The 23394-nt window shown below is 36.9% G+C and overlaps 1 protein-coding gene across 5 annotated transcripts in view; it reads right to left on the bottom strand.

Moving 5' to 3' along the window:
* The window catches only part of USH2A (usherin), a 751068-nt gene that overhangs the window by 351968 nt on the left and 375706 nt on the right, over positions 1–23394 (bottom strand). For all 5 annotated transcript variants that reach the window (XM_040461001.1, XM_040461002.1, XM_040461003.1 and 2 more), the window contains exons 33-35: positions 20070–20229; positions 18504–18675; positions 12865–13012 (exon numbers count right to left, since the gene is read on the bottom strand). In XM_040461001.1, the coding sequence (XP_040316935.1) occupies positions 12865–13012; positions 18504–18675; positions 20070–20229 (480 nt within the window). The remainder of the gene's footprint in view (positions 1–12864; positions 13013–18503; positions 18676–20069; positions 20230–23394) is intronic.

Here is a 23394-nt window from a genome sequence, read left to right on the forward strand (position 1 = left end):
GCCTGATGGGGGGCTTGAACTCATGAACTATGAGTCTCTGGTGGAGCAATAAGGCCCTGGAGCCCAGAACCAGGAAGAATGGAAACAAAGTCTTAAAATTCTGAGACTCCATTCTCCTCCCACCCTTGTGTCTCTTGCTGCTGCTGCCTCCCAGGGACAAACCAAAAGGAAGCCAGAGAGAGAGGAAGCCCATTGACGCGGTGAGGAAAGGGCAGCCTTGTAGGCTACAGGACTGAGTGGAAGGGAGGAGAGCGGAACCAGAGAGTCCAAGGATATATACACCGAACTTAAAACAATTATGGTAATGTATTTTATGATATCTCCCTGTTTTGTGCTTTTTGGGCTTTTCTCTTGCTTATTCTGTGCTAATAATCTGTAAAATAGCTATAACAAAATACAACAATATTATGCTATGTGCTAAGGGGGATCAGGTTATCTAATCCAGGTGTACACGTTTAGTTCTTCAGTGGATAATCCACAGAATGCATAGTTAATTCCCATCGGCTCTCCCGTGTAAGCAGTTTCAAGTTTACACCTTTTGCTTTCCACAATGGTAGAATTTTTAAGGTGTTTAATTTTCACAGGGAAGCTGAATCATAATTGTCCATAAAGCACATCCTCTGGGATATATATCTTTGTGCCTCTTCATCATGTTATGTCAAATTGTATTTCCTAGGGTGCTCAATAGGTTGTCATATATAACCAAGGAAATTCAATACAAGTACAATACAATGTAAATTTAATACAAGGTATCTCTATTTACACTGAAGAATTCTGTTTACTATAAGAATTAAACAACAGTGCTTTAGTGTGTCATAAAAATAACATGTATAGTGAATATAGATGCTCCAAACATATTTGTTTGTTTTTTCCAGTACATCATGGCAATGTGAATATCAACCGTGGGTTTTCCCCCAAGGTCCGGATGATGATTGAATGTGGCAGATATCTCCCTGTGTGAATACTTGATCCTTCAATTAAAAAGGAAAAGAGAGAACAGCTTTCACATTGTGGAATCATGCCTTATTACTGTTATGCGCTCCTAAAAATGGAATCAACGGAATCTAAAAAAGATTGTGCTTGGGAGATTGTACCTGACAAACTGATTGGAGGTGTTTCATAAAAGTTACACAAGGTTTGCTCAAAACTGTCAAGCAGTTTTCCTAAGTGATTCACTGAATTCTATAATCCATTTCTCCTATTAAAACGGAGCATTTCCAGGAAAGAAAATAGAATCACATTTTGGCTGTTTAAAAATAAAGTTATTTCAAAAGAAGAAGTTTTAAAAAATAGTTATTTCTTTAAAACCAGAGAAAAATCAGAACAGAGATCTTAAGAATTTTGAGATTTGGCACTGAGAATAAGGCATCAGACAAGTAAAAGTATCTAAAAACTTTTTTTCCCACATGGCTTGATGGAATATTGAATTATGAGCTTGTTTTGCAAAAAGCAGAGGCAGGAGAGTACAGTGAACAAAATCATGAACTTGAGTCATTCACACCTTGTGTTGTATTACATTCCTACTTAACCCGTTGTCTTGAGTGATTATTGCTTATAAGTCTGGGTTTCCACATCTGAATGGTAGAATAGCAATACCCATTTCATGGACTAGTTGTGAGGATTAAAGTACCTGACAGATAGTTATAAGTGGTAGCTATTACTACTACCATGACTGTTAGCATTGCTGGGAAATCAAACACTTCTTTCTTTGTATAGGTGAATCAGTATTTGCACATACACCTTCACACACATATATTATAAAAGTTTCTTTCTTATCTCTTAAAATTTTTTTAATGTTTAATTATTTTAGAGAGAGAGAGTGAGACAGAGCATGAGTGGGGGAGGGGCCGAGAGAGAGAGGGAGACACAGAATAGGAAGCAGCCTCCAGCTCTGAGCTGTCAGCACAGAGCGCATCATGGGGCTCAAACCCACGAACTGTGAGATCATGACCTGAGCCGAAGTCAGGCGCTTAACCAACTGAGCCACCCAGGTGCCCCATCTTTCTTATCATCTCTCAATGTGAAGGACAACATTGGATTTAGTATCTGTATCCTATAGGATATAGGATATAGGATAAAAGTATCTATATCCTATATCCTGTATAAAAGTTCTACAGCTAACTTGTTCTCTTCTACCCATTTCTGACGTCATACATATGCTTACAAACTGAACTAAATGTTCTCCCAACAATGTTCTATTGTCTTCATGGCACTACTTATACATCTGCAAAGATCATTAACTCCCTAAATTGTTTCTGTTCCTGTTGACACTTACTGATACAGACATGTCTTCGCATATATTGTATATAAAATCTCAAAAAGCCAGCCCCATATAAAAGGCTGAATTAAGAAAATGTTTTCAAAGGTTCCTTTTCTCAAGAAGTCACCAAGACCCAGTCCGGTGCATACCCGGCTCTCTTTCCTATGCCCATCTTGACATTACTCAACTCTGAGGGAAGTAACAATCTACCCCTTTCCCACTGAGGCATGCACAGCAGATTCCGGCTTCACGTGCTATCTCTCTTTACAATCTTGACAAATCACCAGGCTGAGAAAATCTTATGCCAAGTGACTGGGTCTTTGTGTCTTCCACAGACCAAGAGGAAGATGCCTTTCTGCTGCCCTTGAAATAGTTCACCTATATTACATAATTGTAAAACATGTTATAAATGTGCATCTGCACATATTATATGATTGCACATGCATATACTTCTCATGTCCATACAATTGCCATGTTATCATTGTCCCTATCATCAGTAAATATTCATTCCTTTCCCAGGTATTTAATACCCACCTACCCATGACTGGCACCCTGCCAACCGGGGGAATTAGAACCTGGAACAAAACACACAGAGAACAAGGGATATCCCTGCCCTTATGTGGGTCACAATCTAACAGGGAAACTGTTTTAGTAAATTTACATAAGTCCAAGATAGTGGATAGTTATAAGAAATTATAAATATTAATAATAAAGCAGGGGCGCCTGGATGGCTCAGTTGGTTAAGTGTTCAACTTCACCTTGGGTCATGATCTCACAGTTTGCGAATTTGAGCCCCACATCAGGCTCTGTGCTGTCACCTCAGAGCCTGGAGCCTGAGCATTAAAAAATAAATGAGAACAATTTCATATTCTATATTTCTAGTTACTATTTTCTTAATAAAAGCATATATTCTAATTATTTTCAAATGTCACTAAACATTATGCTAAATAATGAGGAATAAGTTTGGTGTAGTCAGATATGTATGCTGATTTTAGCAAGGTGGATTTCAAGTGCGAGGAAAAAAAAACATATTTACAGATTCTGAGGCCTAAGCTTCTGAAAGGGAATATGGCTCACGAGAATTTGGAAGCTCTCAAAAGCATAATTCTAATTATGCAATTGTAATCTGCACAACACAGGTCCCAAATTTATTAGACAGTAATCCTTCATTCTACTTCTCAGTGATGGCTGATGGTCTGACAAAGGAAGAGTCAGGGAGCTACAGATGAAAGGGTTCTTATCCACCTAAAAGTAGCTCTAATTCAGGTTTTAAAATCCTGCCTGAATTTGCAACCTGCAAAGAACATGTTTGTTTGTTTTTTTAAGCTTATTTATTTTGAGAGAGAAAGAGAGAGAGCGTTCTAAAGGGTCAGAGAGAGAGGGTGAGAGAGAGAATCCTTATTGGGCTCCACACCATCAGTGCAGAGCCTGACCTGACTTGGGGCTCAAACTCATGGACTGTGAGATCATGACCTGAACCGAAATCGAGAGTTGGACGCTTAACCAACTGAGCCACCCGGGTGCCCCAAGAACAATTTTGCCAGAGGGAACGTGGATGCCAAGTGTTCCGATTAGAGAAACAGGACTGGAGTTCTCACACCACCATTTTTGCAGGTATGGGACTAGAATTCGGTAGTACTTGTTTGAAGGAAAGCAAAGTCTTAGGTGTGAATCAAGTGATAAAGACCCAGTGTGTAAGGACTACTTGGCAGACTAAGGCAATTAATGGCAAGTAGCATTTTTTACAACAGCAAAATCTTAAATACCCACCGCTAAAAGATGGGGCACATAAGCTGTGGTTTTATTCAGTGGGATTCTATACTGCCTTTCGAAACAATGAAGTTGGGCTATGCTTAACTGCCACGGAAAGATGTCTCCGCCATGTTGTTAAGTGAGGAAAGCAAGATGCACGATAGGACAGATAGTATGATCTCACTCTGGTTTAACAAATGTATATTTTATACATATATCTTTATGTGATTATTAATTGAAATTTGTGTTTAAGTTAACACAGTCCTTAATCTTTCTCTGGTTTAAAAGTTTACTGCATTTCATTATATCTTCTCTACATCATATTTTTGTAATTATGGTAAAAAAACACAGAACTTAAAATTTTCCATCTTAACTATTTTTAAATGTATGGTTCAGATTGTTAACTAAATGCACATTGTTGTATAACAGATCTCTAGAACTTTTTCATCTTGCAAAATTGAAACTATATTCATTCAATAGCAAGTCTCCATTCCCCCTCCTGAGCTCCGCTCCTGGTAACCACATTCTACTTTCTGACTCTGTGTGTTTAACGACTCTAGATTCCACATATATGTGGAATCATGCAGTATTTGTCTTTCTGTGGCTGGTTTCTTTTAGTTAGCATAATGTCCTCAAGGTTCATCCATCTTGTAGTATGTGGTAATTTCATCTTTTTTTAATTATAACTTGTTTTATTTTTTATTTTTTTAGATTTACATCCAAATTAGTTAGCATATAGTGCAACAATGATTCAGGAGTAGATTCCTTAGCGCCCCTTACCCATTTAGCCCATCCCGCCTCCCACAACCCCTCCTGTAACCCTCAGTTTGTTTGCCATATTTATGAGTCTCTTCTGTTTTGTCCCCCTCCCTGTTTTTATATTATTTTTGTTCCCTTCCCTTACATTCATCTGTTTTGTCTCTTAAAGTCCACATATGAGTGAAATCATATGATTTTTGTCTTTCTCTGACTAACTTCACTTAGCATAATACCCTCCAGCTCCATCCACGTAGTTGCAAATGGCAAGATTTCATTCTTTTTGATTGCCGAGTAATACTCCATTGTATATATATATATACACCACTTCTTCTTTATCCATTCATCCATCGATGGACATTTGGGCTCTTTCCATACTTTGGCTATTGTTGATAGTGCTGCTATAAACATGGGGTGCATGTGTCCCTTGGAAACAGCACACCTGTATCCTGTGGATAAATGCCTAGTAGTGCAATTGCTGGGCGGTAGGGTAGTTCTATTTTTAGTTTTTTGAGGAACCTCCATACTGTTTTCCAGAGTGGCTGCACCAGCTTGCATTGTCACCGACAATGCAAAAGAGATCCTCTTTCTCCACATCCTCGCCAACATCTGTTGTTGCCTGAGTTGTTAATGTTAGCCATTCTGACAGGTGTAAGGTGGTATCTCATGGTGGTTTTGATTTGTATTTCCCTGATTATGGGGGATGTTGAGCATTTTTTCATGTGTCAGTTGGCCATCTGGATGTCTTCTTTGGAGAAGTGTCTATTCATGTCTTTTGCCCATTTCTTCACTGGATTATTTGTGTTTTGGGTGTTGAGTTTGGTAAGTTCTTTATAAATTTTGGGTACTGACCCTTTATCTGATATGTCATTTGCAAATATCTTCTCCCATTCTGTCAGTTGCCTTTTAGTTTTGCTGATTGTTTCCTTCACTGTGCAGAGGGTTTTTATTTTGATGAAGTCCCAGTAGTTCATTTTTACATTTGTTTCCCTTGCCTCTGGAGTCGTGTTGAGTAAGAAGCTGCTGCAGGCAAGATCAAAGAGGTTTTTGCCTGCTTTCTCCTCGAGGATTTTGATGGCTTCCTGTCTTACATTGAGGTCTTTCATCTATTTTGAGTTTCTTTTTGTGTATGGTGTAAGAAAGTGGTCCAGGTTCATTCTTCTCCATGTCGCTGTCCAGTTTTCCCAGCACCACTTGCTGAAGACACTGTCTTTATTCCATTGGATATTCTTTCCTGCTTTGTCAAAGATTAGATGGCCATACATTTGTGGGTCCATTTCTGGGTTCTCTATTCTGTTCCACTGATCTGAGTGTCTCTTCTTGTGCCAGTACCATACTGTCTTGATGATTACAGCTTTGTAGTATAGCTTGGAGTCTGGGATTGTGATGCCTCCTGCTTTGGTTTTCTTTTTCAAGATCGTTTTGGCTCTTCAGGGTCTTTTCTGGTTCCATACACATTTTAAGATTATTTGTTCTAGCTCTGTGAAGAATGCTGGTGTTATTTTGATAGGGATTGCATTGAATATGTAGATTGCTTTGGGTAGTATAGACATTTTAACAATGCGTGTTCTTCTTATCCAGGAGCATGGAATCTTTTTCCATTTTTTTGTGTCTTCTTCAATTTCTTTCATAAGCTTTCTTCAGTTTTCAGTGTATAGATTTTTCACTTCTTTGGTTAGGTTTATTCCTAGGTACTTTATGGTTTTGTGCAACTGTAAATGGGATTGATTCCTGATTTCTCTTTCTGTCACTTCATTGTTGGTGTATAGGAATGCAACCGATTTCTGCGCATTGATTTTATATCCTGCAACTTTGCTGAATTCATGAATCAATTCTAGCAGTTTTTTGGTGGAATTTTTAGGGTTTCCCATATAGAGTATCATGTCATCTGCGAAGAGTGAAAGTTTGACCTCCTCCTGGCCGATTTGGATGCCTTTTATTTCTTTGTGTTATCTGATTGCAGAGGCTAAGACTTCCAATACTATGTTGAATAACAGTGGTGAGAGTGGACATCCCTGTCTTGCTCCTGACCTTAGGGGGAAAGCTCTCAGTTTTTCCTCATTGAGGATGATGTTAGTGTTGTGTTGTTCATATATGGCTTTTATGATCTTGAGGTATGCTCCTTCTATCCCTACTTTCTTGAGGGCTTTTTATCAAGAAAAGATGCTGTATTTTGTCAAATGCTTTCTCTGCATCTATTGAGAGGATCATATGGTTCTTGTCCTTTCTTTTATTGATGTGATGAATCATGTTAATTGTTTTGTGGATATTGAACCAGCCCTGCATCCCAGGTATAAATCCCACTTGGTTGTGGTGAATAATTTTTTTAATGTATTTGTTGGAGCCAGTTCGCTAATATCTTGTTGAGGATTTTTGCATTCATGTTCATCAGGGAAATTGGTCTATAGTTCTCCTTTTTAGTGGGGTCTCTGCTTTTGGAATCAAGGTAATACTGGCTTCATAGAAAGTATTTGGAAGTTTTCCTTCCATTTCTATTTTTTGGAACAGTTTCAAGAGAATAGGTGTTTACTCTTCCTTAAATGTTTGGTAGAATTCCCCTGGAAAGCCATCTGGCCCTGGACTCTTGATTTTGGCAGATTTTTTATTACTAATTCGATTTCCTTACTGGTTATGATTGTGTTCAAATTTTCTATTTCTTCCTGTTTCAGTTTTGGTAGTGGATATGTTTCTAGGAATTTGTCCATTTCTTCCAGATTGCCCATTTTATTGGCATATAATTGCTCATAATATCCTCTTACTATTGTTTGTATTTCTGCTGTGTTGGTTGTGATCTCTCCTCTTTCATTCTTGATTTTATTTATTTGAGTCCTTTCCTTTTTCTTTTTGATCAAACTGGCTAGTGGTTTATCAATTTTGTTAATTCTTTCAAAGAATCAGCTTCTGGTTTCATTGATCTGTTCTGTTTTTTTGTTTGTTTGTTTGTTTTGTTTCTATAGCATTAATTTCTGCTCTGATCTTTATTATTTCCTGTCTTCTGCTGTTTTTGGGTTTTATTTGCTGTTCTTCTTCCAGCTCCTTAAGGTGTAAGGTTAGGTTGTGTATCTGAGATCTTTCTTCCTTCTTTAGGATGGCCTGGATTGTATATACTTTCCTCTTATGATTGCCTTTGCTGCATCCCAAAGGTGGTAATTTCCTCTTTTAAGGGCAGTGGTATTCCATTGTATATATACACACACCACATTTTGTTTATCCATTCATCCGTCTGTGGACATTTGGATTTCTTCCATCTCTTGGCTAAGGTGAATGACGCTACCATGACTGTGAGTGTGCAAATGTTTCTTCAGGATCCTGTTTTCAATTTTTTTGGATAAATACTCAGAAGTAGGATTGTTGGATCACATAGTAATTCTATTTTTAATTTTTTGAGGAATTTTACATACTGCTTCCTATAATAGCTGTGCCATTTTACATTTCCACCAACAGTGCCCAAGGGTTCTAATTTCTCAACATCTTTGCCAGCACTTGTTATCTTCTGTGCATTTATTTCTTCTTTTGGTAGTGCTAATCAGCAAAATTTTAATTGAGCATCTATTATGAGTCAGGGACTATCCTTAGAACTCCCAGTACAGCACAGAACAAAATGTTCCAGAATAGGAAAAATGCTCAGAGCATGTGTAGCACATCCTGAAGCAAAGAGAAAGCTTCCAGTACAAGCTGTCAAGCAGGAGCAGAGTGGGAGACAAAGAAGAGAATGGAAACCAGAAGAGCAAGAGGCCATTCTCTTAGCCACTGGGTAAGGATTATCACAAGACTGTGATGAGTAAAAAGTGACTGTTAAATCAGAATCATTTATAAAAAGCAGAGAGCCTGTTTCCTAACCCATGGTGGCTGAAGTCTACCAAGCAAGAACTAGACATTTCTATCAGAGCCTTTCACACCTCTCATATTTTGTCACATATAGGCATATATTTGGAAATATTATAGTTACTACTGAAAGTGGGGTTACTGTTTCTCCCCACAACTTTTCTTCATGTTAATAAGTCCTATGAAATAATTATTTATGTATAACAGTTGACTAACAGAGTCAAGATTTTTTTAAGTTCATCCATTTATTGAGAGAGAGAGAGAAGAGAGAGAGAGAGAGAGACAGAGAGAGAGAGAGAGAGAGACAGAGAGAGCAAGCAAGTGGGGGAAGAGGAAAGAAAGGGAGGGACAGAATACTAAGCAGGCTCTGTGCTGTCATTGCAGAGCCCAATGTAGGGCTCAAGCTCACAAACTGTGAGATCATGACTTGAGCTGAGATCAAGAGTTGGACGCTTAACCAACTGAGCCACCCAGGCACCCCCAGAGTGTGCAAAACCATGCAAGCAGCCTCCATGACACAACATGATCATCTAAATGCATATACATACATCTCTGGAAGACCCAGAGAGATGCCACTCTCACATCCCATAGGGCTCCTCAGGGAGCTTCTTCTCCATTCATTTGGCACCTTGTTCACATCTCTACCTTGTGATTATTTGTTGCCCCAAGAAACTATAATATCCTTAAGATAAAGGATTGGACAGATTCATCTTGGTACGATGGTATCTAGGAGGTCATCAAAAAATATACTTTGAAAAAACAAATTCAGATTTTTGCAGGGTATGAGGAGGCTCTTGAAGTTATCTGGGTGAGAAATATCAGTGACCTTCATTAGAGGAGTGCAGTTGGGGGTCATGTGGCAAAAGAAGTCAGGAGTGGGCATGGGTTGAAGTCAAGCCATCCAGGTTGCTGGCTGGCATGACTGGGTTGTGCTAATCAGTGAGAGGAGGAACACAGGAGAAAGGGAAAGTAGAAGGGCAGAGAACATGTGGAGAAATCAACTTGGATATGATGAATATAAAGTCCTCCAGTTGGAGGACTCCAGGATGTTTGATGATAACATAGCCTATGGGATATTCTGATTATTCAAGCACTCTGGTGGAGCACTGCAATCTACTTCCTCAACCAGTGTCCCTAAGATGATTCTAATGATCAGTTAAGGTTCAGAAACACTATTTAAAATCATTTGGGGGTGCCTGAGTGCCTCAGTTGGTTAAGCAGCCAACTCTTGGTTTCGGCCCAGGTCATGATCTCACAGTTTATGACTTCGAGCCCCGCATCAGGCTCTGTGCTGACAGTGTGGAGTCTGCTTGGGATTCTCTCTCTCCTTCTCTCTGCCCCTCCAGCATTCTCTTTCTCTCTCTCTCAAAATAAATCAATAAACAAAAAATAAATAAATAAAATAATTTGAAAGGGTTTCTTTAGTAACATAAGGATGAAACCTATTTCATTCTGCAGCATACTCAGAACTTAGGAAGCAACCCTAATGTAGCACATATTGCAATATGGGTCTAGTTCCATAAATTTGACCTGTGTATACCAAGGAAAAGGAAATTAAAAGTTCTTCATTCAAATGCAAAAATCCAAATTGCTAAAAGAAAAACCTAGCAGCAGACCCCACACAGCTAAACAAATACAGTTCAGGAATAAATACCTCCCAAACAAAGATATTTCAGGAATTGGCCTGCAACTACCATTCTTTCTGTTGGCATCATTAGAGAGCCAGAACTACAGTATACATGCTCCTGATCAAGTGGAATTTTTCACAAGAAATGACTGAATAAACTAAATATAATTAGGTGCCAACAGAAACTATAATGCACTGTTAGGCTCCGTGAAGGTAAAGAGAAATGAATGATTTGTGGTCCTTATCATGGATGGTCATGTTGGACAAGTACCCAAATAAATCTGAACCTAGAACGAATGAAGTATGTACCATTATGAAAGCCTAGAAACAGGATATGTGATCATGAGAAGAGGGCAAGCTTAACTTTGACTCAAGGAAGAGTGGAACAATTTTATGAAATAAGAGGCCCACGTTTAATCCTGAGGAATGGGTTAGATTTCCACAAGTAAAGATAAAAGAAAATAGGGGTTGATCAACTCCAATTTTATAATCAAGAGAACTGGGGTTCATAGAATTTAGTACATTTCCTAAAGTAATGCACTACTACACATAAGAGATCATATTTGCCTCTAGGACAATTTGACTGCACACCCACGTCTTGCAAGCTTACAGTAAGCCATAAGTATTCTAGAAAGAAAAGTGTGTTACAAGGCTCTATAAATGCAGATTGAGCCACAAGTGGGGAGTGACCTGAATGCCAGACTAAAGAATTTGGATTTTATTCTTCAGGTTTTCAGGGGGTATTATGGGGGCTTTAAAAACAAATAGAGGAACAAGGAGTTTTCCAAGAATCACATTATCCCTCTCCAGACAATGGACAGTAGAAATCAAACACTGGAAAATTTGGGGAAAGTGAAGACAGAAGTAATGAAAGTTTTTTTTTTTTTTTTTTTAATGAACACTATTACTTTTTAACTGTCTAACCATTGCCCACAATCAAAATTTTGAAAATTCTAATGTGATTAAACGCAACACTTTAGAATATGAAAGTGTTTATGCAAATATCCAAAGTTTTTCCAGTTCTTTTTGTTTCAATGCATATATTTAAAAGTTGCTTGTAAATACACAAAACATAATATACAAATATTCTTTGGAATGTGGTAAGTATGTCTCCAGTCAACCTAGGATCCCAAGTAGAGCTGCTGTTCCAGAGTTGCAATGACCAGTCGTTATGACTGAAAGTACTGTATTTTATGATGCAAATCACGTGATGGCATTTAACAGCAATCCAATTGGAATAAATCACTCAAATTTGCATTGCATGGACTGGATTCATTTGTGGAGCACGAAGGATGGCAAGATTTTTTGACTGTTTAATGTAAGTATCAAATAGAGATCCATTTATTTTTTTATTAGAAAATTTGTAACAGTATAGGAATCACTTGAGAAGCAGAGATAATCACTTACTCTAATTATTTGAGCTCTCTCCATTACCTCAAATATATCTAATGCATTTGCCAAAAGTTTAATTAAAATGAGATGACTAGAATAATTAATATCATAGTAAACAAAAGACAAACTAATAAAGTTATCATTTTTTTTCTTCCATTCTCTTTGGCTATGCTAAAAGAGGCCATCTCAGTATTCAGTAACTGGCTACCTAAAACAATTTCTATGATATTTAAAGCCTTGATATGTGTTTTAAAGGGAGCAAGACTTGATGTTAATAAATTTCTATCAGTGTGGAACAATGACACTGTGTTGTGTGAAACTTAAAGATATTTACAATAAATGAAGAAAGCAATTTCTACCTCCAAGTTATTACAAAATCATTATAATAAGATTTTATTTTAGACAACTTTACCTGGCTGACTTAATTCTCTAAACTATGCAAAGAGGTGTATATCACTTAGAAATCTACACAATCTATATGAAGCTCAACAAGTGTAAAATACGTATATTTAAAAAAAAATTTTAATGTTTATTTATTCTTGAAAGAGAGAGACAGAGTTCAAGTGTGGTAGAGGCAGAAAGAGAGAGAGACAGAGAGACAGAGAGACAGAATCTGAAGCAAGCTCCAGCTCTGAGCTGTTAGCACAGAGATACGGGGCTCAAACGCACAAACCGTGAGATCATGACCTGAGGCAAAGTCAGATGCTTAACTGACTGAGCCACCCAGGTGTCCCTAATATATATATGTATTTAATACAGACACTGTTTAAAACCTGCATGTTGACATATTTACATATAATATGTTAAAAATACAGATTCCAAGTCGTCTCTTTTAAGATGAACTTGTGAAATCAAAGGCATTTTGAAATACATTATGTGCACAGGCTTTCCACCTCTCTCCCTGTTCAAGAACGAACAGACTGTCAAAACCAGAGAGTCATTGCAAATATAATGTCACTGTCACAACAGCACTTTGGGAATCCTCATCTGTTCTTTCAACCTTTTCTGGAATGTATTAAACAATAAGATGCAGTACACAAGAACTATCAAAAGGGAGCACTTTTGAGCCACCAAAATTGTGTGTTCGCCTAAAAACTACAGTCTCCCAACTACAGACAATGATACTATCTCAGGTATTTTATGTGCTAAAATGATCATTAAAAATTAAGCACCACATATAAGCTGCCATTTAGAATATTAATTTACCTTTGCTAATCATCTTTTTAACTTGAGGCTAAAAGAGTTCACTTACCATTTGGATACTCAGGCTCAGTCCAGGAGATGTTAAAGGAGTAAGGTGAATAGGAGTGCGCTGTGGGGGTCGGAACACCTTCGGGTGCACACTCATCAGTCAGGGCCTCCCTGGCCTCACTCACTGTGCACCCACCCCCCGTGCAAGCCTGAGGAGAGATGCAAACACAAACACAAACACACACACACACATTTCATTCTGGGTCCCAAAAGTTTAAGTGAGCATTGAAAAAAAGATAATTCATTGTAAGAGTTCAGGACTTTTAAAAATAGTTTTCTTCCCCCCCTCTCCACTAAATATATTTGTTTCAATGCTGAGGTTTGACATTTAATTAGTTTGCCTTTTAGGACATGAGACAGCCATCTCCAATAATTAGAAAATAACCCAGAATGTATGCATGTATGAATTGTAAGTAATTCCTATGTTAGAGCCTAGAGGTAGGGCATATATTGCCTGGGTGAATAGCCTTGATGAAATCAGCCTTACCCAGGGTTTTCTAGAATGAATTAAGTGCACGCATGTGTGTGTGCACACTACCTGAGAACAGTACTAGAGACTGAAACTACTTTAGGATAAAACAAGTGATTTGTAGGAAAAGAAAAGATCTGTGGCAAATATAATTGTCTTTTATTTGTTATCATGTGACCAATATGTTTAAAGTATAACACAATGTGAAAATGAACAATATAGTATTTCTCATATCTCAACAACAAAGCAGCTGTTGAATGACTGTTTGATGGTGAAAAGGGTCAAATCATTTACTCAAGTGCTAGAGGAAATGGGCTGATTACACGGCCAGGACACTTAAAGTGATCACAGAATCGTCCTGCTCCCTAATAAGGTATTACTAATGTCATCAGTGAAAACATGTATGTTAAAGATACCCAGAAATTACTGCAAGTAATTCCAAAATAAATGTTTAAGTGTATTAGGAAATTAGCTTTGCTGCCTAACTTATTGGATAAGCATTTCTCCAGGAAAGGGAGACATACAAACAGGGTGTTTCCAGAATATATTTGCTAGAGTGTGAGGAATTATATCTTGATATAACACATATATTTGAAAAAACTACATTTAAGCTTTGTTCCGCATATTTTTAGGTTACACTTGTAATTTACACGATAAAATTTTAAAATGTTTCAAAAAGAAAAAAAAATAGTTCAAAAAACACTACAATTTACCAAAAACCTATAAGGACAATGAAGTAAAATCACAGGATGATGTTAAAAGCAGATATTTAGTCCATTTTCAAGGAAGGTAGTTATTGTTAATATGAAAAATTAAAACACCTTTTTATTCCTTTAGGCCTGTTCCCTGCTTTAGACTTTGATATTAAGGGAACAACCTTTTGATACTTAACACAGATGATCTTCTTTCTCCTAAAAATAAGAGAGAGTTGACTTATTTTTAAAGACATTTTCTTAGTTGAAGTATACTTTTTGCCAAGTTGTTGCAAATAGTTGCAAATTCTTTATTAGGAGTATATATAATAAATGGCATTATATAAGTGTATATAATAAGTGAGATCAATCTCACTTTCTCTTGGAAGAATGTAACAGTGGCCCATATCTCCAGGATAATTTCTCATCAGCGTAAGCAAGTTTTTGATGGTTTAAAATGTGGCTTGGACATAAAATTGCATTAAGATTGGGACCTAATTAACCTCTGTGGGTTTCCTCTAATTCTTAGTTACAGCATGTGCATATATATGTAAGAGATAAACCATACTCCTCCTGAGAACACAATCTTTGCAAATAAAGAGGAATCAATTAAGCTTGTGGCCAAACACTGACTCAAGCTCTAGGACATGTCATTGTTAGCCCAAGAAAAAACTATCTGAACATTAAAATAGAAAAATGAAAATAAAACATTTCAAACATTTCAAAGTCCACTAGAAAACATGGCAGGAAAAGAGGCCAAGTGGAACAGCTGAATTATCAAAGGAAAAGGATGGGAAGAACAGTCTTTCCCGTCCTCAGAGAGAGCTAAATCTGCCCACCTGCAGTTCCTAGATTTTTTCCTTAGGTGGGGAAAAAAATGTTGGAGCATCTTATTATTAACCTTATAACACACTGGGATTTAATTCTAATAGTCTATTTGTCACTATTATTTTTTTCTTATTTATGTCCTAAGAATTGTCCCCAGCTAACTCTCCTCAAAGAAATAGTGTACTAAATGATATATAATTATGTGTACATTTAAAAACAAAATGTGAATTGAAATTTACTTTGCTTTGAGAATTTTAGGATGCCTTTTGGGATAAATAAAGCCATGCTGTGGTTTGGAAGGATTGTTCTTTGGGCTGTGTCATCTGAGATCCATAAATTCATATTTTGGCAAAGAGGCCTTGGAGGAATCCAAGTAGTTTATGAGAGAATTTTTCTTGCAAATAAAACAGAATTTATAAAGAGGCTGCTGAAGTAACAAAATCACCTGCACCATATTTTATTTGTTTCTTCCATGTACTTTTTGCATACATTTAGAGGTGCTAAGTGAGCAGTTCCTTCAACGAGGAAATAAATGCTCTTAAAGCTGTTTCCTATTGGTCACATCTAACAGATATTATCTAAATGAAACTGAATCAATCAGTATCTTGTCTGACCTGCCAGCACCAGGGGCCACTGCAGGCAGTGCAGTTGAATGCTGATTAAAATTCTGGTTTGGAAAAACTAAACAAAAGGGTGGGATTGACTCAAGATGCCTTTATGAAATGGCAAGGTCTTTGAAAGCCTCTGAGCCATTACAATAAGGAGCTTCAACTCATCTCCCACAGCTTTTATCAGTTGCAGCCATTTTTTGTTAAATTGCAAAGTGATACTACCACTCTGAAACAACCAGTAACCTCTGACCAAATAGGGGATTCAATTTTGGGGCAAGGACATGAGTAACTAATCAATGTATATCAAATATTTTGAAATGAGGGCTGTCAGGAAAATCCAAAGCTAGCATTCTCCTTATCAATAGTTTGTTTTCAGATAAGCAGGCTCTGAGGATATTAAGAATGCAACATACTTTAAAGTGCGAAGAAATACAACAAGGCCATGCTATCTATAAATGATCTTTTGAAAAATTAAGTTCATCATGTCCAAGAATCTTTTCAGGGAATACGCTTAGCATTCATCAAGAGGTAAATGTCTAGCAGTAATATGAAAATTATCAGACCACACATATGCTGAAACTTGTCTGTGGTACTAGCTTCTTTCTTTAATTTTTGGCTTATTATCTTTATATGGAGCTACCACACTCCACAATACCATTTGTTGAATGTAGTGACATGTCATGCTGTTTCTTCCAGCAGGAAAAACATATGCTTGGAGAACCACACAGTCCTCGACTCCCACATTGTACAGCAAACCGTCTAACTCATACCAGAAGTCTCAGATTCTTTATGAAATAAATAGACTTAGTGTTCGTTCATTCAGGAATCGTTGGTTGAGCTTCCAATTTCTACCAGGCACTGGGCTTGACTCCACAGATAGAATTTTGAAAGATACTGTCTCTACCCTCCAGGAGTTTATAATCTAGTTAAAAGGAAATATTACATGAAGCCACTTGAAGTAACACACCTTCTCTGAGTCTAGAGTAAATCACAGCGGTTTGAATCCTCATGTATCTTCCTCTATTTCTTAAAGGCTTGGCCATCTGTATGTTTTATTTTTCAGAAACTTTCAATATGCTAAGACTGACTATAAAGGCAACTCCACTTGGCTTAGAACCTAATCTCCATCTACTAATCTAATGACCTTGAAAGCCAGTTATTACGTGGAAACTGTGAAACATATAATAATCCTTCAATTAACCAAGACGAACCTAAAATGTTCTGGTTCATTTAATTTACTGGTGATAGAGTTAACAAAAAAAAAACTTTTTAGTTGAGTACTTCCTGAAAAATATATTAGTGTATTTTCTGCACTAATAAATACAATCATATAAAAAAATCAAAAATGGCGTGAGCAAATTTATTTCCTTAACAAGAGTTAGGGCAAAGACTTCCACATCTTTATGGCATCCTGCATCAACATTACTCAGTGGCTGACAGATTTCATTTGACTCCATAGAATACTGTTTGGAATCATAGAATGATTTAGTGTCATAGAATTTTAGGGCTCAAAGAGACATTAAAAATCATTTAGTTCAAAGTCCCAATTTTAGGCTGAAAGAATGCAAAAATCAGGGCGGTTAAGTGAATTTGCCTTGGGTTACATAGTTGTTAGGAAAGTCTGAATTGAAACTCAGGAGAGCAGACTTCCGATCTAGGGGTATTTATTTTTAAAGATATAGATGTATACAAAATAGGATATTGAGGTGGATTTCTACCGACTGCACAGCATATCCTAAAACTCGCCTTGGGAGTATAACTTTGTTTCATGACCTTTGTCTCCTGATAAAAACTAAAAATACAACAATTTTTACTTAATTTTGGTTGCTTCTAAGCAATAGAGTATTTTCTGGATTTTGATAATACCACTGTTTTGAAAATAGTGTGGATTTCTGTATCAGTTTTTGAAAATCAAGTTAATATATTTCTTACATATTGAGTAATACAAGTAAGTAATCAAAGATGCTGTTTTGTAAGCCAATCTGTGTGCTGAACACCTAGGCACATGGAGTCAGTTCTGAACAGGATTTTTAACATTGTGTGATTGCCCTTGTTTTGTGGTGTCAGGTCAGACAGTTAGCAATAGTTGAATGTAGTTTATTTTCTCGTGGTATAATATTTAGAGCATTCAAGAGCATGTTAAGTAAAATGAATGCATACACAGTGTCTACATAAATGTAAATTTATTCATAATCAAGAGCAGAATATTTTCTATGGCATTTATCAAAGCAAATATCCTTATATAGGTATTGCTATAAAATGAAGAGTGTGTTTAAAACAAATAGGGACAATCTCATGTTTATATTCAGTTATTTTCAGATGTGCTATTAAACTTAAAAAAGATTATATTTCATCAAAAAACAAAAGGAAGTACTGAGTATAAATTCCACAGTAATATCAAGGTCTTTTAAAAGACCTTTGTATAAAAGTGCTATTTTGCATTAAAAAATGCTATTGTCTGTCTAAAGACCTCTAAAGTATGTTGATTCTAGGGTTTTATTAAGTGACTGTTCTTTCAAGAAAGAAATGTAATGTAAACCAGAACATAATAACAATCCAGAATATTTGAGGGTCATTTAAACCTTCATTTTTAAAATATAAGATCTAAGTTTTCATACTGTACATTGTTTTCCGAATGAATACAAGATCCATGGGGAAATAACCTTATTAATTCAGGCATTGTAGAAAAAGTCCTATCAATTATGACATTCTGGAAATAACAAAACTGAAATAATTTCTGATAATCCCAAATTAGATTTAGAAAAAAATCTACTGACTCAGATTGTTATGCTATCATTTTGTACAATATAAAATAAATATGTAGGTATTAGATCATATTCACATTTACAATGTGAAAGGAGTTTTCTGTCTCAATAGCAATACGTGAGTTTTTGGTTTTGGGTTTTTTGTGTGGTTTTTTTTTTTTGTTTGTTTGTTTTGTTTGTTTTTTTTTTAAGTGAGGGAGAGAGAGTAGATGGGACAAAGGAAAGAGAAGCAGCAAGGAAAGGAAGAGAAAGTGACAGAAGTAAAGTGAACTTACCCCCAGCTTGATGAGATATTTATTACCAGGGGACAGGTATTGAAGCAGGTGATCCTGAAAAAGTTCTGTGCTGTTATAGATGACATCCCAAATTGTAAAATTATGCGTGTGATTTGAAATATATAATATATAGCGCTCCAGAATTCCATTTACATTTCTTGGTTGTTTCCACCTGGGAATGGAAAAATATAGCATGACTATCCATCATTCATTCAAGTCAAACCTGAAATGTGCAAGATTTTTAAAGGACGCATATGAACTTGGATTTATGCCACTCAAACACACACACACACACACACACACACACACACACACACACACACTGAAAGCTTTAAAAAAAGTTGAAAAAAAAACCCCAAGTAATTATTAAATGTCTATTCTGAATGGTATAAAGAAAATATGACACAGTGCCTGCTTTCTAGTTACTTATAATTTTAATTAGCTAATAATATAGTAAATGTGTGCACGAGTATTTAATTTTGAACTTAAGCCATAGAACAAGACGGGAGAAGTAGAACATTTGAGAACCTATGAGAAATGGGAGAGTGAGAGATAACATAATTGTCGCTTTGCAAAAAGACAATTGCCACAAAAATGAGCAATCTAACATAGATTAACATACAACTACAGAATACAGAGAAGCTGAGGACTGAAGTGATGAAGTAGTCAAATAAAACTTCTTGAATGAGGTGAGAATATACCTAGATACAGAAGACTATCCTTGATGGATCGGATTTGGTAGGCAAAAAGAAAAAGTAGAGGATAGTCCAGATAGGACTTACAATGTGTCGGTGACAATGAGCAGGGCAAATCATAAAACAGACAGAAATTGAGAAACTGAGAAATACTTAGAGTAGTGGGAAATCTTTTGGTGTAAGTAATGCGGGCTCAGTTTAGGGCAGCGCTGAAAACCAATAGGCCAGTTCAGACTTGGAACCATGGGTATGAAGCATAATGTTTTTTCAGCTTGAATGAGTATCATAATTTATTCAGCCCAAATTCTTCTTTTACAGGTGGGAAAACTGAGACCAACAGAAATGGATGTAAACAAGTATTAACTGGCGGCAAGACAGATTTGTTAAGTTTTGATTCAGTACCACAAGTTGCCTTGCACCTCAGATCAGGAAATGGGTAAGAATCACTCGATATCAAAAATAATCTGAACATGCCTGTATGTGAAAATTCCTTTCTGACTTCAAGTTTCAGGGAACAAGAAGGTCCTAGTTTACACTCAAAAAGAAAATATATATTTAGACTTTCTAATTCCAACTCATCACTGATAACACCACCCATATGGAAAGCCCAAGGCAGTCTTGTAAGTGGTCAGTTTCCCCTTATCGAAGTTTCCACAGAATCTGTGTCCGTATGTAGCTCAGCCTGATTGCATAAAGACAAAATGGAAATTAAGTTGGCAAGTGATAATCAAAGGTTCCTAGAACCACTGAACTAATCACTTCTATGCATTTCATCACAATAAAATTAATTTTATGTCACAAACCCTTCCCTTGATTGAGCTCACTGGGATTCTTGCATAAACCAGTGTGCAACAAAAACATTTCTACTTACTGGACGTATATTGTTCTAGAATCCAGGACAGTCAGAAGTGGGGAATCCACATGTTCTGGTGGCAGCTGTGCCGTGGACAGTATGACCAGGGAACTGTTTGTGCATCCCACATGCGTGCAGGCACTAAGTAGAAACTGGTGGGGCGTAAACACTGCTAAATCTAGAGGGTGGAGAGAAAAAGAATTTATTTACCATCATATTTTTTATTCAGGTGATCGTACAACTCCTCTACATTCCTACTTCTTAGAACTGTTAAAGTAAAGCTTAAAATAAAAATCAATAGTCCTAAAAATCAATAGCAATAAATATAGGCTGTTTTATCCTTTAAATATACTACGGTTATTTTTAAACAGACAAGTGTCAGTCAAACTCTCGGTTTAACTTTTGCATTTTAACAATTTGACTGTCTTCTTGAATGTCTATGACCAGGTAAATCGTTTTCTGCGTTTAGAGTTAGTTCAATGGTTCTGTTGAAAAATAAATGAGACATTTAAATTATTTTTAAAGCATATTTGAAGACAACAGGAGTTGCTTTTGAAATACAAATACATAACTCGTAACAATGACTTTGTGCTTGTAATTCCTTTTGCAGAATTCTTTTCATCTCTTGTCCACCTGCCTGCCTGTTATTTGACCTTCAAGTTGTCCAGGCTAAGTGCAAAAGTCTGTTTCTTTTTCTTAAGATGCTCCTAACACATCCTACTGTGACCCCTGGCACAAGGTGGAGCTATTACCCTCTCCTTTGTGTCCCACAGTATTTACACATACCTTTGCATAGCATTATAACACTGTCACAGTGATTTGCTTATGTGACTTCCTAATCATTAGACTGAATGTTGTGAGGGAAGGATTGATTTTGCATTCTCAGTATCTAGCACAATGTCTAGCACACTGTAGGTTTTGAATATATGTTTGAATCAATGAATAAAGAACTAAGAATGAGATGATCTAGATATAGTTGAGTGAGGTATGACCATTGATGGAGAGAATGGGATAGTACCCTAGCTAGTAATGATCTCTCCCTCGCTTGAATTTCTCTAGTACTTTCTGTCTACCTTTCTAATGTATGTCATTTCCCTTTGCATTAGAATAAGCCAATCTGTATTTTACTAATTCAATTCTGAAATACCCTGAACACTTCTCTTATAAAGGTACTCAGTAATTATTTTGTGATGGGACACCTGGGGGGGCTTAGTCTGTTAAGCATCCGACTCTTGACTTTGGCTGAGGTCAAGATCTCACGGTTCAGGAGATTGAATCCTGCATCTGGGCTCTGTGCTGTCAGCTTGGATTCTCTGTCTCCCTGTCTCTCTCTGCCCCTCCCCCACTTGCATATTCATATGTGCCCTCTCTCTCAAAAATAAATATATAAACCTTTAAAAAAATAATATTTTGTCGATGAGTCTAACCAAATTTCAGTCAACTTTACCAGGTTGATAAACATCATTCATACTTTTATACTACTAGAAGTAATTATTTTCTGGGATATTTTTGAAATAAGTTAGTCATAATTTAAGTAACATATATTTCAAGATCTCATTAACCTTGAACCATTACAATTTCACATTTAAAAGATTAATGAAGTACAACCTAATTTAGGGAAATAGATTTTGCATTGCACTGATAGCAAAAGTAAACTAGAAAAGAACACTTTGCTTTTCATGCAATGTACAGTCAATTGGTTAAACATGTAGGGCATCAGAAAAAAAAAGGCAAAAAAATAATTTTACACTAAATATACTTACTCTAGACCAAAAGAGTGGCCATCAAGAAGAGACTCACAATGTTTTCAATTAAGCCTTGTTTTCATTACAATTTTATCCCACTGATACTCAGTGGTACCAGTTGAGGTGGGCACCCCCAAACAATGTCGTCAGAAGGTATGTTACAAGGACATTTTGGAGCCCGTGGTGAACTAGTACAGTATTGCCAGGAACTGCTAAGAGATGACAGGAATGCTGTCCCACATGTGCACAAGTCAGACAGAACTGGGGTACCTCCATTTGGATTAATATTCTATGAAACTTACTAAGTTAAAAATCATGAGAACGGTGGTCTCATATGCCACAAAGAGTGTAAACTACTATTTACTATAGGAAAATTTGATGCAAAGGACACATGACCAACCATCCCCCTGTCCTCTTCACCTTCTCCTTCTGATTGTCAAGAACTTGGTGGCCATGCAGCCTCTCTACTGCCTGTTTGAATTCCTTGATTCCCAAGGAAGGAGAAGCTAGGGATGTGACTCTAAGTCCAGTTTCAAGAGCAAAATCAAGGAGGGCACTGCACCTAGAGTGAAGCAGGAATCCCTGATGGGTCTGTCAGTTCAAATAGGAGAAAGATGTGGTATTTGAACACGAGAGTACCTCTAACTTTTCTGAAAGAACAGGCCCCTGCCAAAATTGTACTCCATGTGGTCAATTCCAAGAGACTTTGGAATATTTTGCATGAGCATCATTGCTGTCCATACTAGACTGTCTTGACCCAGCTGCAAATAAGACTGGATGCTACAATGTTCTTAGACAACTGAACTCTGTGGAGGGGAAGTTTTTACTTACATCCTAGCTTGTTGAGGTCGAGATTGGGCTACCCAGTTTGTAGCTGGTGAGGAACTCATACCATTCAAATGCGGCCCTATACTTGCTTGTCTGTGTTTGTTGGAACAGACTTGCACAGCTAAAAATCCTTAGTTAATTCGTACTTACTTAAGTTAATCCTTAGTTACCATCCTCAGGCCGATGAGGTCAGACTACATCATCATGGTATCACCACATTACAGAATCTCCTTATTATCCCTTTCATGCTACAGCCTTCATACTTTGAAAGTGGCCTTGATCGCCTAACTCCTAAACTCACCAGGAATATTAATCTGCCTCAGATGCCTAGTAGCCTGTTGTGGCAATTTGTTCCAGGGTTACCGTCTATATCTCGATTCTATTGTCACAAAATATCCTCCTCCATGGATTGGGAAACTTGCATTTTTATGTTAGTTGGGGACTGGGGGAGACCAGGATGAAGAAGTAAGTATGTTTGGGAGGTCATGTTACTTAAGAGGCCCAGTATGACTGATGAACTGGGATTGAAATACCAAACCTTGTCAAGTCTTACATTCATAGTTAGGGTGTGCCCCCAGATTATGTAAGGTGTGGGGTTTTTGGGTGAAAAAAAATACTGCATTTTAGGAGACAACATGGTTTTAAACTAAATGTCTAACAGGGTTTAAGGATATTAGTGGTGTATAATTGCAAAGTGCTATAATGAACATAGAATAGAGCAAGAAGAATCAGGAGTGCCGGGTAATGTTAAAAGGCAAGAATCAGTGGAG

The sequence above is a fragment of the Herpailurus yagouaroundi genome, unplaced genomic scaffold, assembly GCF_014898765.1.
Source record: "Herpailurus yagouaroundi ecotype Mexico unplaced genomic scaffold, PumYag 253, whole genome shotgun sequence".
NCBI classification, from domain to species: Eukaryota; Metazoa; Chordata; class Mammalia; order Carnivora; family Felidae; genus Herpailurus; species Herpailurus yagouaroundi.